The sequence below is a fragment of the Aythya ferina genome, assembly GCF_964211825.1.
Source record: "Aythya ferina genome assembly, chromosome: 1".
Lineage (NCBI taxonomy): Eukaryota > Metazoa > Chordata > Aves > Anseriformes > Anatidae > Aythya > Aythya ferina.
The window spans coordinates 125,163,959-125,181,491 of record NC_140296.1 but is presented as its reverse complement, the minus strand read 5'-3'; the positions used below and the strand labels follow the sequence as shown (position 1 = coordinate 125,181,491).

General features: G+C 42.4%; 1 protein-coding gene across 2 annotated transcripts in view; it reads right to left on the bottom strand.

Annotated features, from left to right (window-relative positions):
- Window positions 1–4,348: 4,348 nt before the first annotated feature.
- Window positions 4,349–17,533, bottom strand: part of FAM131B (family with sequence similarity 131 member B) — a 35,328-nt gene continuing 22,143 nt past the window's right edge. The window contains exons 4-7 of one of the 2 annotated variants that reach the window (XM_084502019.1): window positions 14,934–15,027; window positions 14,144–14,341; window positions 13,674–13,817; window positions 4,349–13,251 (exon numbers count right to left, since the gene is read on the bottom strand). In XM_084502019.1, coding sequence (XP_084358145.1) covers window positions 12,707–13,251; window positions 13,674–13,817; window positions 14,144–14,341; window positions 14,934–15,027 — 981 coding nt within the window. In that variant the 3' untranslated portion in view covers window positions 4,349–12,706. Of the gene's footprint in view, window positions 13,252–13,673; window positions 13,818–14,143; window positions 14,355–14,933; window positions 15,028–17,533 lie in introns of both variants that reach the window. The other variant, XM_084502018.1, reaches the window with a different exon arrangement.

The window sequence follows — 17,533 nt, the reverse complement described above, 5'->3', positions numbered from 1 at the left end:
TTAGCATTCTGAAACAGATAAAAACATTTTGGTTTATATTTTAATTTTAAGCCACATGATGCAATATTTTAAGGCTTTATTCATGGGAGACAAGCTTAAGCTAGTCTTGACCATAACTGCAAGTTCTCACTCTGTCCCCTTCCCGTACAGGACAGTCAACCAGCCAACAAATATACACGGACGCACAAACATCACCTTTTTCAAATCAAGGGTGTGAAATACTAGGCAGCTCTGCAACTGGGTTGCCTGTGCTTTGAGCCAAATCTCTTCCTCCCTCAGCTTGCTAGAAGTCAGGAAGTCCTGATGCAAACTCATAGTGCTAAAGCCAACGCAGTGGACACCCACTGTGATTAGGTTGCTGGATAATGTAGCCAGTCTCAGACAAATTTACTACGAGTTCAAGCACTGATCTTTCAGATGAACATTTGCTCACATTCCAGCAGTTCTGCTTGTGCAAACACTGTATGCTCCATATCTAGCCAACTTGAAGGACTGGACCTGATATGGAGGACAAAGAATGCTGAGAAATCCAGTAGCAAATCGATAAGGAAACAGTGTAGAGGAAATGCTTGTAGAGTGCCTACGTGATGTACAGTACTGTTTGCTTTATATGAACAAAAATCTAAAAGCTGATAATATCTGGCTGTTTACTGAATAGCTACTTATTGGATTTGAAGGACAAATGATAAAATACAAGACTTACTAAAATGGCATCTGGATTAAAGTCACACAAGCTTAAGTTAGAAAGTTCTCAGTTATTCCTCTCAGAAACAAATTCAAAAGACAGTAATGGGAGGATTATGAGAAAATACAACTGCCAAAAATAAAAAAAAAAATCTGCTTTTCTTTTGCCCTTCTCAAACTTCTACAGTGCATTTAAAAAAATGGGCTGTGAAAAGAAATGGGAGTTGTGAGATGGCTGGATTATGACCAACTTTACCACTGAATCTTATGCTTAAATCAATTTTGCAGTTAGAATCACAGAATATCCTGAGTTGGAAAGGACCCACAGGGATCATGGAGTCCAACTCCTAGCTCCACACAGGACCACCCAAAAATCAAACCATATGTCTGAGAGCATTGTCCAAATGATTCTTGAACTCTGACAGGCTTGCTGCTGTGACCACTTCCCAGGGGAGCCTGTTCCAGCCTCCAACCACCCTCTCGGTGAAGAAACTTTTCCTGATACCCAGCCTGAATCATGCTTGTTGCAGCTTGTTGGCATTCCCTCTGGTCCTGTTGTTGGTCACCACAGAAAAGAGATTGCTGCCTGCCCCTCTGCTTCCCTCATGAGGAAAGCTGTAGGCCACCATGAGGTTGCCCCTCAGTCTCCTCTTCTATAGGCTGAACAAACCAAGTGACTTCTGCCACTCCTCATATGACTTGCCCTCCAGACCCTTCTCCAACTTCATAGCCTTCCTTTGGACACTCTCTAAGAGTTTTATGTATTATATTGTGGCACCCAAAACTACACGTGGTACTTGAGGTGAGGCTGCACCAGTGCAGAGTACAGCATGACAGTGACTTCCCTCAACCAGCTAGCAATGTCGTACTTGATGGACCCCAGCATACACTGTTGACTCATATTCAACTTGCCATTGATCAAAATCCCCTGGTCCCTTTCTGTGGGGCTGCTCCCCAGCCTCTCATCTCCCAGTCTGTACTTATATCCAGGGTTGCTGAGTCCCATGTGCAGAATCTGTCACTTGCTTTTGTTAAACTCCATATTGTTGGTGATTGCCCATCCCTCTAATTTGTCAAGATCTCTCTGCAAGGCCTCTCTACCCTCAAGGGATTCAACAGATCCTCCCAATTTAGTAACATCTATGATTTACAAACCTGCTTAGTGTTACTTCAAGTCCTGCATCCAAATAATTTATGAAAACAATGAAAAACAGATGGCCCTAAAATGGAGCCCTGGGGAACCCCACTAGTAACTTGTTGCCAGCCTCAGGTAACCCCGTTTACTATAGCCCTTTGAGTCTGACCCATCAGCCAATTATTCATCCATCAGATTATGTTTTTGTCTAGTCAATGTGCTGAACTTTCTGTACAGAAGGATACTGTAAGAAACTGTATCAAAAATATTGCTGAAATCCAAAAAGATTACTTCAGCTGCCTTCCCTTGGTCAAGTAGTCAGGTAACCTTTTCATAAAAGGATACTAAGTTCATTAAACAGGACTTTCCCTTCATGAACCTGTGTTGACTATAACCAGTGACTGCATTGCCTTTCAGGTGTTTTTCAGTAACTCCCAGAATAATCTTCTCCATAATTTTACCAAGCACTGAAGTGAGACTGACAGGCCTGTCAGGGTCTTCTTCCTTGCCCATCTTGAAAACTAGGATAGTATTTGCCAGTTGTCAGTCAACTGGGAGCTCTCCAGATTTCCCAAAGCACAGAAAAATAATTGAGAAAGGTCTTGTGATGATATTGACTCCCATTGGGCCTCATAGACTTAAATGCATCCAGCTGGATCAGCAGATCCCACACAAGTTCAGAGTCGGATTGGACTTTTTAATTACCACAGTCACAGTTCTCCAACTCAGGCTCCAGGGGTCCCAGGGCCCATCCCAGGTGCTGAAGACAGAGGTGAACAAGGCATTAAGCATCTCTGCTTAGTTTATGTTGCTATTTGTGAGGCGAGTATCCTCATAGTGTAGCAGACCAGTGCTGTCTCTGGACCTCCTTTTGCTGATAATAATATGGCACAGAAACTATGAACTGTCTGAAGGACTATACAGAAAATAACCTTGCAGCTGGCAAAGTGCAGAGCCAGTGAGGTGTACAGTAAGAATTGTGCCCTTTTTATTTACTCTTTTCATTAATTACTTGAAAAAGTAACTTAAGAGAGCTTGTAAGACTGTAAGATGAGAGAAGCATATAGTAGATTTGCCATCTAGTCTAAGCAGAAAAATGAGAGGGAAGTGGAAATGAAAGTCTGGGACAGATACCACAGAGTGAGATTCATGCTGGTGCTAAGCAGCTAAATCCAGAGAAGCATTTAACTGAGGGATAAATCTAGACTAGAACGATGATAAAAGAGTTCTGTTAGGTAAAACATTCAGCAGTTTCACACTATCTTTGTAGCATAATGTGAAATTAAGAAGAAAAAAAAATATTCCTATACTGAAAGTACCACTTCCAAGCTCAGAGTTGTTTGTTTTGTTTTTTGTTTTCTTTTTTCCCAAGGACTCAAGTCTTAAATGTATGTGGAATAACTGATTTAATTCAAGACATTACATTTAAAAAAAAAAAATACAGTGACAATTTAGATGCCATTTGGAGGTGGGGGAGGGAAAACAACAACAAAAAACAATGAGAGTGAATACAAGGGGACTTTCAGGAGTGGAGGGGGGGGAATTAAAGGAGTTAAAACACAATTAAATATATGAACGTAATTAACAGAATTATGCAGATATACATAACAAAGGATGGATGAGAATCTATTCAGCAGGTAAACTGGGAGAAGATTAATTTCAAATAGAACACAAAAAGCAAAGATCTGCTAAGTCCTGATTGTGAAATACAGTATGCCTTACACAGGTCGAGTGACACTGTTTAGTCCCTGAAAGAACCAGTGGAAAAGTGCAAATAAATATCTTCACAAGGAAATAAACATCTTTCATGTCTAGAACTTAGAATTCTCATATGATTAACAAAGTGCTACTGGATCTGGCCTAACATCCTAAATCCCTCTAGGAAGAGGCAGATGACACAATAATATTGGAATTGCAGAGTTGCTCCTTTCCAGGAAAAAGGTATTTCCTTTTCCAACCAATTCCCTGAACTGTTATGAGGACACCAGGCTGAGAAGTGCTGATTTAAAAATAAACCATGAAACCAGAGTCTTGCTACTAATGGTAAATGCATATGCCACCCCACCATCAGATTTCTCTTTGTGTCTCATTCTAACCTGCTGTTGTGAAACTGTACCAACTGTACCAGTTGTGTCTGCACACCACCAGTACCAGGATAAAGCTTACACGCATCATCTGGTAAATGCTTTTCCAGTGCAACAGGAAAACTCACTTTGTGCTAAACAAGAGGATCCTGTCAATGTGATGCTGTCTATCATCAAATCTGTCACAATGGCCTGGGATTTGTTTCATGGTAGCCAAGCGAGATTTTAACCCTGCATAGTGGAACAGATGATGTTCTTATCTTCACGATGAGAAATAGTATATTTCTTATTGTGGGATGTTTCTCCAAGCCACCATGGATTCTTTTCAAGGCCCTTAATCAGACAACCTCATTGAGACCCACCCCTGTTCCTATGATTCTCTTTTCTCAGACGCAACTCCCATGGAACCAGTCCCACAGAAATAAAACACTTCCACCAGCCAGGATGGCAAGACCACATTCTGTTTAATAACAACTCCATAAAGGACTGTACATGCTATTTTGAGCTACCTCCCCCTATTTAATGTGGTTGCTGCCACATACAGGCATGGAGGTGTAGAGTGCCATAGTTTCCTAAGTCTATATGTAGTGTGTGTACATGTATGTATGTGTTTGTACTTGCATGTATTTATATATAACTTTGTAGAAGTGTTATCTTAGAAGTCACATTATCAAAACATGCGAAGTATATTCAACAAAAATTTTCAGGCAAACATGTTTTGGAGCTGGAAGACCAAAGGCAAATCAGACTCATTTTAGTTATTAAGGGCTAGTGTGGGACAAGGTAGGGATGAAAGCTTACAATAGTGGACCCCTTTCTCTTTTTTGTTTTACTTCCATTCAGTACTTTCACCCCAGACATTAATGCACTTCTGTAAACACTAGCTTGAAAGAATACAGATAATCACCATGCAGCCTCCCCCTACAGAAAATGTGTATGGATTGGAGCAAAAGTCTTAAAATTGCTTTGCTGCAACCTCCACTGTCCCGTACACTTATGATAAAGCAGTTTCAGACACTGAGAATACAACATTTGAAACCCCAAACCTTAGTTACTTTTAAACGTGCTTCAGGAATCCATTCCCCACACCACTACTGAGATTCCCATCCACCACCCCTGTATGTCTCAAATCCTCAGTCTGGACCCTCCCATATGTGAAAAAAAAGCTGAAACAAGATAAACCCTATTCTCTGTGAAATTACTTTTGAGTCCCAACTTTATAGCATAGGGATTCCCAGAGGCCTCCAATCATGCACAACATCCACAAATCAGAGAAGAGAAATTGAAGTCAAACAAGAATATATATCTGCAAAAGAGCTTTTGGCTTGCTACATTGCTCAAACATGCAATATCTGAAAAGAAGGGAAGTCCACCTGTACTTGCTCCATGGAAGCTCAGCAGAGCTCTAGGAAAGGGTTCTTAACCTTCTGACCTCCAACAGGATTGGATTTCCATGTCCAATGAAAATGAATCCAGAAAGCTAATGAATCTATACTAGATGCTTTTATCTCATTAAAAGTAAATCTTGGTGCACAATCTTGTTTCAGTAATGGAAAAAATCCTTTTTAGATTGTTTGTCTGACCAGGATGGACATTTGTTCCCTTAGAGGAAAGCAGAAACAAGGCTAATACATTCAGAATGTCCCCAATCAAAAGAGATGAGGCAAATGCTCACTAACATTCTTTCCACAGAACACTGCAACCCCTTTCTTCTGAGAAGACAGGTATCAGTAGGTAACTCCCTTGATGTCTGCAGAGAACATTCTCACTTGAACAAGTTTTCATAATTTCACAAAACAAGTCTCTACAGTTTTAGTAAAAATAGTCTTTCACAGGGAGTCCTGGCCTGACTAAATTTTTCCTCTTCCAGCAATGTGTATCTGTACTGGCAAAAATCATAATTCCTTTTTCTGTTGGTCTATATTATATATGAGTAGACCTACACTGACATTCATGGAGCTTCTTTTGATTGCCAAGGAAAAGATTACTACTTTGTTCCCTATGCAGGGGAAAAAAAGTAAGTACAAGTATGCAAACAGGCCCTAAAGTTCTAGCACAGGTATTCTATGTCCATTTGATAACATAATAACCATTTGTCTTCATCCCTACCCCAGTCAACTCTTGGAGGCTCAAGACTCTTTCTGAGATGAGGTGAGACATCCCTCTGTCACAGATGTCCAGCTGCTCTCTTCCGTTCCTGTGCAGATTTACTACTATTTAGTGTGGGAAAAACCTGTGATATAGAAGAGGCACCTGACATTGACTTTTCCGCTTGCATTCATATTTGAGACTGTACTTTAATGACTATAGGCTGTGCTACATATACATTTAGTTCTAATAGACACCACTTTACTAACATTTTTCCTATTTTTTCCTTTCCCTGAGCCATGGCATAGCAATCTTTCCCCATAAAATTGCTATAGGGGAGAGGAATCAAAGCTCTGTATAGGAATGGATTTTTTTTTTCTTTCCATTCCTTTTCTTTCCCTTTGAAAAAATTCAAAGCTAGTTTAAGGGAAATACTAGATTGTTTAGAGTTATCGGAACAAGGAACTTCTATCCAGAAGGAATTAGAAGGAAGAGGTTTAGACTGCAAGATAGTAGGGACTTAGGCAAACTGAATAGATCAGTTTGCACAGATCAGAGTTACAATTAATAACCTTGCCCCCCCTGCTCTCCACAATTGTTAGAGGTGGATTTATTTCAGTTTGTTTCTCTTTCTAGGCAATTACCAATGCAACAGTAAAGGTAAACTGAGCCAAATTTAGGTATTTTGCTTTTCTGCTAGAGACAAAATTCACATTGACTTTATTCGGACAATAAGTAAGTTCTTATCTGGAGTATTTCTTAATGGTTCCCCTGAAGAATTAAGCATGTGGTGAACCATTTTTCAAAGACAATGAAAAAGAAGCCAGCAGCTGGCCTAGTTCAGAAAGGTGTCTTTCCTTTCTCTCTGACAAAAAGTGTGGCCTATAATAAGGACTGCCATGAGTTGTGCCAGTCCTGGAGCTATGGCTTGTGTAGCAGTTCTCTACCTGGTTCCCTTCTGCCTGTAGTCTGGCACAGAACTTCTTACTTCTGTTTTGTAAAAATAAACTTCAAGTTTTTCTTGATCTTTTTCCCAAGCCTCTCTCTCAACTTCTTCCCCTCACTGGCTACACTTCTTGCCATTGCACCAAGCACACATAGTCGTCTACAAGTTTGGCCTGTTGCACCCTGCCTTTCCCCACCACCATACCTCACACCTGTCAAACAAAGAGAACAGTTTCCTTCTCTTCAATCGTCTTCAGGCCTTCAACTAACTGTTTTTGCTGGACACAGTACATCATGCACAGACTCTGCCTAGGTATGAAAAGCCATTCTGAATCTCACACTAGATTGGAACTGGCTTAAAGACAGGGACAAACCTCACCTCCAATATCTGTGTTTCAGTCCTGCACAAGGCTCTTCCTCTTATAATTACAGGAAAAGACACCTCAGTATCTTTAGCTGCTGTGGAGTGTAATCACTGGGTACATCAGTGATTTGTGCGTATCAGTTTTATGAATTTCAAGGGTATGTCAAGTTACTCAAGGCCTCCTGCCTGATTGCAAGGGATTATTTCAAAGGATCCTGTGGAAGAGGAGGGAACCCAAAATCAGATTACAGCACTAAAAATTCTAAGGAAAATGCTAGGGAAGGAGAATAGGGGGAGTATATCCTCTCAGGTTTCCCAGGTGGGTTTCTTTTTCTTTGACAGAAATTTCACGTTCAGCTTAAAACAATTTAAGTTTCATCTGCAGCCAGAGAAACATCATTCAACATGACCATCTGCACATTTCACAGGACCTCAGTGATGCATGCCTCACCATGTAAAAAATACAGGTTGCTGATCCCACTGAAACTCTTATTTTGGTAGGAGATGTGGTTAGTTTTCAATGGTGCCAGTTCCTGAGCAGCCAAATGAGAGTTAGTACTTGTGCTTTTTAGGCAGCAGAAGTATACAGCTGGTGATGAGAGAAGGGAGGAAGCATGACAGCTTCTTTTGTCAGCTTCGACTTATCACAGCAATGCCATTTCAAAGTGCACTTTCACAGTTTTCCTAGCCTAATATAAAGGCCAGCTACTGAGAATAATGCTCACTCTCCCTCTGCTCACAGCTGTTCCCTCTTGCTTATTTTAGAAAGGTATAAGCGACCTGACTTGTTATGAGGTCAGCAGCATGCTAGCGTCTGTACAAGAACTGTGGGAGATGGGTACAGTTAGGGTAGAGGGCTACCTCCTTCACAACAGCATCCCATTTTGATCATCTCAGAGGTATGGTTAAATTTTGTTCTCTGCTGCAAGTTTATCATGAAAGGTGATGTTAAAGTCTTAGAGAGGTAAGGGGGGTGGGGGCAGAAGAGGGAAAGTGGAAGTGGTGACTTGTCAGTGGCTTCACAGAAGCTGCTGATTTAGAGACACAGAAACTAAAGCAGCAGATTGACTTCTCAACCCCAAAGCCTAAGGTAATGGGGTTGAAAAAATTCACAAGGCTTGTCAAGAAAGCCTAAAACTTATATAAAGAATAACTTACGTAAGCTTCTCTTGTATGGTCCTTGACTTTGAGGTTTGGACTGCGCAAGCAAAATGATTCTCTGAGTCATTGTAATCCTAGGGCCCTGAAGGGAAGGATCCCACACTGTAAAACCCAGCAGGGCCCGTAGACCTCATGTGACTGATGAATAGGAAGGGTGCAACCCAGTGTGCCCAAACATGGTGGACTCTACTGGATTTTAAGTGGAGAAAATAAGATCTGCCCTCCCCCTAAGTTATACAACCACAGCAACAGAAGCACTAGCACTGTGACATTCCTAACACCAGCACTGGAAAAAGAGCAAGGGGGACAATTAAACAATCATTTGATATTCATCAAATTACATAAATGGTCATACAGGAAAGAGTTACAGCTACTGGTAGATAAGCAGAGGCTCAAACCAATGTCTTAGTGGTCCTAACATGCCACAGTTCCCTAGCCCCTTTTTTCTTTTATTTTTTTTTTTATCAAGGTCTGTGGGATACAATGTTCATGTGCCATTCAGCAATTCCCTAACTCACCCAGCTGCTCTACATTTGGGTAAGCTAGACACTATGCCTTAGAGATGAAACATGTTCCTGTCCTATGTTTAGTCTGCTATGAGGCAATCATTACCCATACATTATTAGGGCATACTCAAACTGCTGGCCCAAAGGTGCTGGCCCAGTGCTTGCTCCAAATCTTAACATATTTTCTTCCAAGATTTTGCCAATCTTATTTTCCTATTCCTTCCTCCAATCCAGTCTCTGGGTTTAAATGAAGTAGTATAGCTGGCCAAAAATAGGCAATCAAGGGAAAAGGAAGATAGAATTTTCTTACAGTGGAATCTGAGTTTTCTTTCAGATAGGGTCACATGTTTAACCCTTCATTCATATTCACTATAATAACAGCAGTAGCTCCTGTTGAAGTCAAAGGCTTTGAGGTGCTGGTAAGGAGAAAAAAAAAAATCAATCTTTACTGCTTCAAGAAATATCCAAAAACTATGTAGTGCAGCTCTGGTCTGAAAAGGACCTGTATAAACAAACAGTAGAGCTCAGTTTCTTAGTAACCCCAGATCAAGCATACTCAGCTTACCTCTCCTTCTTATTTTCAGCCTCATGGGTTCAATTTGCACTCTGAGTATTTGGCTGGACTCCCTCCAACTCATTTACCCTTACCAGCATAAAGAACTGCAGGCCAAATTTTTCTCACAGAGCACCTGTGCCCTCCATATGCTTCAATAGGTATAGCTATATAATAGTGGCTTTTCTGGAAAATGTACAGTAAGTTCCAGGTCCCTCTCTCTGATACTGGATACACAGAAGCAGCAGGCTTGTTACCTAAGAAAAGGCCAGGTTATACAAACCATTTTCAAATTATATTCAAACTGCCTTTCCAGTCCAGCTCTGGATGCTCACTCAGGTTGCAACTGATTATGGGTAGGCCTGCTATCTCTAGTCAAGCTCCTTGCAACTGGAGAGGAAGATACATTTCTCTTTGGGATTGTGGAAGAGGTCATGAAATTTTATTCACAGAAAGTCATGGTCTTTATGAAAAAGCTTTATAGAATTTAGAAAACTTTAAAGTTTTTACAGAGAGTAGTCTTGAAACCTGTCAGACTTCACAGAGAATAAGTGTATCTACAGGTTGCTAGACATAAGGTTATGAAATTATAAAGCAGGGTATGATTCTCTATCCCATTCCATAGAAAACTGGAAAACTCAACAAGTTTTCCCCTGGTATTGAACTCCACAGAATTTTTCTACAAATTCAATATTTTATATATAGATATATTTTTTTATTTTTTTTGTTTTGCATTTTTTACTGTGTAGATCTTTCCCTCTCACTCCCTTGCATGGAGAAAATGTACATCTTTTAGACATTGATCAAACACCTTAGTAAGTGTATCACATGTCCACATTAAAAGAAAAAAGTCCTGGACAAGTTGGCCCTCTCACCTTAGTCCTATAAATAACACAGAGAGATCATTTGAAGCTATTCTGAAAGCTACCATAAACATCCAGATTGGTCCTGGAGAGGCACATGGGAACAAAACTGTGAGAAAAAAGCAATAAACCCAAATTTTCTCCCACAAAGAAACATACTAGACCATTCTGTATCCCTGAAGGTTTTTAGAAACAGAAATAATTAACACTTGCTCATTTGACACCTGATTAAGTGTCCTTGGCACTTGCCTTGTCACCTGTTCTGGTTCATGTCGTTTCATAGGCCCTGATCCCTGACTAGGCTCAAGATAGTTCAGTAAAATGAACTAGCATTGATCCTGCAAAACCTGTAGATTCATCTTTATGAAGCACTGCTGCCCAGGAGAGGTTAGCACCTGAATGTGTAAACATTTATACAAAGATACTGAAAGTTCATCATTCAGGAGAAGAGCTACCTCCTAAGACAGATGTAAGCAAGCCCAAGGAAATGGGTAAAAAAAAAAAAAAAAAAAAGGAAAAAAGGTCACAAAAGATTTTATCTCTTACCTATACCAAATTATCAATCTTACTTTAATATCCAAAGGTCTTTTCCTTTAGAGGAGCAATGGAGAGGGAAGACAGATCTTCTTGACATGGTCTTGGCTAGAAAGACTTGGGAGTTCATAGAGGAGTTCCCTCTTCATGCAGCTGCCTGTGTAAGTGGGAGAAAGCTGAGTAGGGTAAAGTTCCACCTGAGAGGAGACAGTTTCAGGGTAGGGTAAATTTCTACCTTGAGACAGGTTTTCAATTTCCTTTCAAAGTCCCTCCCCTGCAAAAAGAGGTCTGTAGAAACATGGTGAGCAATTGCAAGAGACTGAATTCTCACAAGTCAATGAACCATTTTTTTTAACAAAACAAACGAACAAAACAAAAACAAAACAAAACAAAAAAGTAACCCATACAAATAGGAAAAAACTCCTAAAATCAGCTTTTTCCACTCCTGAAAAAGAGATGGAATGTGAAAAGAAACAGATCAAGTGTTGAGCACTATTTACATTTCTTGGGGGCAGGAAAACAAAAGAAGTCAGGAATATAGTCAGGAAGAAGAAAGAGGAAGAAACATCCTCTCTAGCCTCTTTCCTCCATCTACATTTGGCACTGCAGAAGGAGTGGCAGAAATGGGAGAGGTGCAGTATTTCTGATACTGGAGTACAGGCTTTTACCACTATTAACTGCTTTTTTAGGAACACTTAACCAGCAATATAAAAAGTTTTTTAAAAAAGCAACAACTGAAAATTCCACTGTAAACTGGATATCTGTGATCTCATAGTTGTACACACTATTCCTGGATCTGCTGCCTCCCCATGCTTCTGGCAAAGGAAAAGACAGAAGGATGCAGCAGCAGCACCAAGATGGACATGTTCTCAAGCCCTCTGCAAGAGTCAGCTTTTTATGACTGTCTCCGTAGCTGAAAATGTTCTTTCCACTGGCATCCAGTGCTCAGTGCCAAAAGGACACACCACTCTTGCCAGCTCCTAGGAAGGTAGGAATGTCAAAGACAGAAACAAATAAATGAAAGACTAGAAAGAAAGAAACCAAAGCGTGAGTATCTCAGAGCAGGGTTAGATTCGTATCTGCATCCATTCTTTCATGCCACAGTAGAGCCATGCCCACAGATCCACACCATCTGTACTGCAACACAGTGCGTGCCCACGGAGCGCAGTCTGTATCCATTGAGCCTACGATTTCATATCAAGGTGCTATTGAGGATCTGGTTACACAGCAAATCCTTCATCTCAGTACAGTCTATATTGAATACAGCCTTATTCTCTGCGTCAGCCATAATCACTATACTAGTGCAATCTATATTTGTAAAGCCATATCTTCATTTAAAACAGTCTATATTCATATATTCTATCAAAGGGCATCAAGTCCACAAAGCAACATCCATTTGGCCAGGCTGGATTCTAGCCCCATAGCCACTCCCTATATCAAGCCTGTCTTATCAGCCATATCCCCAGTACCAGAAGTTTGTATCCAGAGCCAAGACTTTGTATTTATAACATTTAAACATGATTTACCAATCCAGATCTCTCCAAGCACCTCACGTGCATTGCCCAGAGCAATGAAAATAGAAAATATACATGTATGTCCACACCAGAGGGAAAGGTCTTCATGTGTCAATCACTCTGAGATTTTCCTTTTGTTTAAAAAAATAATTAAATGTAGGAATGTAAGGTGTGTCTGCTCGGAAGTACAGGGAGCTGGAGAGAAGAATTTCTGTCGTTTCATTCCTCGTCACCCATCTCTTTGTTCAGCATTAATGAAATTTTCACAAAAAGCATCAGTTGTTTGTTTCTCCCTCTTCCTCATCAAAGGATTGAACCCCAGAGGAGGTGACATCTGAGACTTTGCGGCTCAGAGCAGCATGTTCCAGCTCCTCTCGAGGAGACAGAGATTCCAGGTCCCGGCATACTACATCATCCTCCTCTGGAGAGGGCTTCTTGTTTATGAGAGGAGCCTTCTCCAGCTGTGGGTGCCCTTCGTCCTCAACATGGTCCTCCATGTAGGTGCTGGACTCAGCCCCATCCCCACCCTGAGAAGTCTGCAGGGGCCACACATGGACCAGCCCTGTGCTCTGGATGAAGTTTTGCTCCTGCTGCTGTGGCTGCAGCTGTTGCTGCTGGAGAAGACCGCTCTGGATCAAAATACTTTCCTGAAGGTTTGTCTGAGACTCATCGAAATTCTGGCCTAGGTAGGAGCCAGTTGCTGGAGAAGCGATGAGGGACTGGTCACTGGTCTCCCAGGCATCAGATGAACCTAAGCAATACATGCCCTGTGAGACATAGGAATGAGGCCAGCTATCATACTGTGTCTGGGCCATATGCTCTGCAGGAAAAGGAAGGAAACAACAGACAGTTAGACACGGTAATCCAAGCTGGTTCATTCAGATAGCTTGGATGTCTGTAAATGGTACTGTATTGGACAGGGTTGATAAATTGTTTTGAGGAGAGGAGGGTGAAGAGGAGAGGCAGTACTAGGCAGTAGGCATATGAACATGACTATACCCACAAGCAACTGCAAGAGCTAGTGGCTCTCCACAGTTGTGCCCAAAAAGCCAAAGGAACTGGGCTTTGGAGCCTCTCTGCTAATGTCAGATTCCTTGGGGTGCAAATAGGTGATGCCTCTGCTAGATTCCAACCCTGGAATTTGACACTGCAGAATAAAACAGGGCAGATGGAAGTACAGTGACATGACACCAAGAGCAGAAAAGGGGTCTTTCAAGATTAGCAAGAGGTGCTGGAGCTCACCTTGGCTCTCCATTAGCTCCTGATAGTTCTCAGAGTAGTTGCCTGCTGGATTCTCCTGATTTGAGTTTACACTCACATCCTCACCATCCATAGAGGACCAGGCCATGAGAGTCGCCTCTGATATAGCAAATTGCTCCATCACTCCTGTACCAAAAGAGACGTGGAGGGGGAGCAGTGATGCATGAATGCCTCCACCTTTCACCACCCTCTTAAATCTTACCTCTTGGTCCCTCTGTCCCACTATGGTCCAATATCAGCAATGCCCATCACCCATAGTTGGCCCTTGCTGTCTACACTTTGCATGCCATTGACAATACTCCAACCACAGTCTCTCATCTCCTTCTGCCACCTGAACCACCCAGAGACATTCCTAAGTGTGTTTTTTGAGGATCCTGCACATTGGTATCCCAGTGATTCTGCTCTGGGCCATCCCAACCAACCCAATTCACATGCAAAAAAGTCAGAACTACCTGCAAGGAATCGGGCCTCCTTTTCACCGTCACTCAGGTCTGAGTAGGCATCAGCATCTTTGCGTGCTGTCTCATGCGTGTGCTGCTGCTGCTGGCTGTTACCTTTACCCCAGCCTTGCCATTCAATCATGTGAGCCACACGGCCTTGGCCCATAGCCGTTGGCTTTGTGACATGGTCCTTCATGCTGCGGGATATCCCTAAGGGGCCAGACATTAGAAAACAAGGAGGGGCTATTACACAGCTCCAAGGTTGTTTGCCTCTCTGTTTACCTCTCTTGGAAGTGGGGTTTCTCCCCTCCTTTCCTGACAGGGTTCAGGCCTTGGGTTGGGCGTCTCCCACCTTTCACTGTATCCCTCTCCAGGAGAGTTTCTCCATCTGTCCTTGGACTGGTTCTCAGGAGGGGGAAAAAGAGGAAACCCCAAATATGAAAGACCATTTCCTTCCTTGCCTAGAATCCATTTGGGACAGAGTTGGGCATGAGTGATGAAACCTGGAAGTGAACAAACTAAGAAATAGAAAATGGGGTTAAACCCAAGACAGTTTGAGGGGAAACAATTGAGGATGTCTGAGCTGGGGTGCGTGGTGAGAAGCAAAATCTGTTTCTTGGAAAGTGCAAAAGCTAAGAGATTTCTATATCTCTAACCATGGTGGTAGAGGCTGCTCTAAGGCCTAGAAAAGGCATGAGTAAGAAGGGAGCAGTTGGGAAAGCAACAGGGAGCTATAAGAAGAGGCCTTGAAGGCTTGTGGAAAGAAGCTGCCAAGGATAAACCCAGGTTTTAAGGACCTCACCAGAGAAAGACGATTTAGCCAAAGCCCCAATCCCATAAGCATTGGAGTTGCGTTTCAGCTTGGGGAGGATGGAGGTCGTATCTTCCATGGAGAGCTGAAAAGAGAGAGAATATGAAGAAATATATAGAGGAAGATGAAAAGAAAGTGAATGGAAGTAAGATATCAGTTTAAGAATTCCAGAAGGTAGAGGGAAGATGAAGAGCAGAAGCAAGCAACAAGAAAGGGCAAAAGAGGAGATGAAAAAAATAGAAGCTATTTAACCAATATTTGATAGTGCATAGCTGTGGGACTGAGTGAGGCAAGGTCAGTGGCAGAGACAGAAGCAGGCTGTGAGAGGCCTCCCTTTGGCTGCTGCCAGTCCTCTATGGACATGCTGCACTGTTCTTGCTCTTCGTCAGAGAGGCAAAGCATGGCTGATGGACAACCAGGGAGCTTACAGTGAGGAGCTGACAATGTGATAGGCAAGACACACCAATATGCATTGCACTACAGATATTATTTTATATGTTGCTTTTGGTGTTAATTTCCTCTCATATTTTACATGGTCTTAAAATGAATATGACTATATCAGTGGTGCATCTTGTTTCATTCAAGCACCTACAACTACTAGTAAAGAAATGAGGTCAATTCCAGTAAATTTCACTCTATTCTCTTTCTTCATCCTAAATCCCTGAATAACAAGGACAGGCAGCAGTCATAAACACAATAAAACACAGTTTCTCAAGATGAATTCATCAGGCTTCTTCAAAGATGCCAGGCATTGCATTTGAGGCTAAATTTTCATAAGGGCTAAAGAAGCATTGCTTTTGCTCTTCATTTCAGCCTCTAAAACTCAAGTCCACCATGTTCATACTCAGCATCCAAACACAAAGATACTCAAAAGTAGTGACCATGACAGTGGAAATTTTAAAACCTGATCTGAAGCAACCATTTGGCCATAGGTATAGACCTCATGAAAGCTGAGAGGAGCAGGAAGTCAAATAATCTCAGGCAGTCAAATAATTGGAGGCAAAGACAAGCATTGATATCAAACTGCATATAATCCCAGTCAATTGCCAATCTAAGAGAGATGAGTTTCTCTGAAAACTGAGTGTAAATGTAGTGAGTGAGGCATTCTGTAACTTAGCAGCCAGGAATGAGTGTGTGTGACACATAACCTGAAGCTATCAGAAAGCAGGGAAGAACAATTAAAAAGGTAAGGTGTAGCTTAGAACACAGCTTGTTCCATTGTGCACTTCCTTTGATGATGAAGCTGGTTAAAGAATGCCAGTCTATGCCCCCACTGGTCATTCTTGCCTGGGCACTGCTGTTCAGTATCTGTCCATTTGTTTCAAAACAGCCTGAGGACTCTGCTATGATAAACCTAATGAAAATGACCTAGAACAGAAAGCATCTGCAGGAGGTCTCTGCCACTCCAAGGCTGAACAGCTATGGCAGAAAGGCAGGAATGAATAGGAAGAGAAGGAAATTCATGAGCCAGCATTGATGCCAAAGATATACAGAATTACACTGAGAAAGAGAAAGAGACACATTGAGAAAGGACTTGACGGATTCAGAATGGGCTAGAAAATTGGAAATTGCAAGTAAGAAAACTATCTTCTACTGTCTTTAAGGAAACATGACCTTGTGTACCTTGCTTTCAGGTAGACAGAAATGCAATGAGGAAAAAAAAAAAAGTGGTAAAGTTCTTCCAGTAAACTGCTGTATGCTGTGTAATTTTCCTGCTCAATGTGTTTCTCTAAGCAAAAGAGACTAAGCAAAACATCCCAAGCCATAAGTGCCACAATGGATGAGATGTCAGTAGTAAGGGTTGGTGTATTGGGTTTATGTGGCAAGGGTTTGGTAGCAGAGGTGTTACAGGGGTGACATCTGTAAGAAGAGCCCAAAAGCTGCCCCGTGTTAGATAAAAGACAGTTGCAGTCAGCTCTGAAAAGGACCTGCTGCTGGCAGAGCTGACCCCACAAGCAATGCTAGTTGTGCCTCTGGGAGAGCATATTTAAGAAACGGGAAACAAACTGCTGCACAACAGCAGCTGGGAGAGAGAGAAATGAGAAACAGCCCTGCAGACACCAAGGTCAGTGAAGGAGGGGGAGGAGGTGCTCCAGGTGTCGTAGCAGAAGTTCCTCTGCAGCCCATGGAGGAGCCCCTGGTGGAGCAGGTGGATGTGGCCTGGAGGAAGCTGCGGCCCATGGAGAGCCTCCGCAGGAGCAGGCTCCGGGCCAGAGCGGCAGCCTGTGGAGAGGAGCCCACGCAGGAGCAGGGGGTCTGGGAGGAGCTGCCACCCATGGGGGACCCGTGTTGGAGCACTCTGCTCCTGAAGGACTTCTCCCCATGGTACAGACCCATATGGGAGCAGTTCTTGAAGAGCTGAAGCCTGTGGAATGCCCACATAGAGGACTGTATCTCATGGGAGGGACCCCACACTGCAGCAGGGGAAGAGAGTGACCTGAAGGAGTGTAGTGGCAGAGATGAAGTGTCATGGACTGACCACAGGCCCCATTCCCTGTTCCCCTACACCACTCAGGGAGAGGAGGTAGAAGAGCGCTGATGGGAGTGGGTGGGAAGCTGTTTTTAGTTTGCTTTCAGTTTCTCACTGTTCT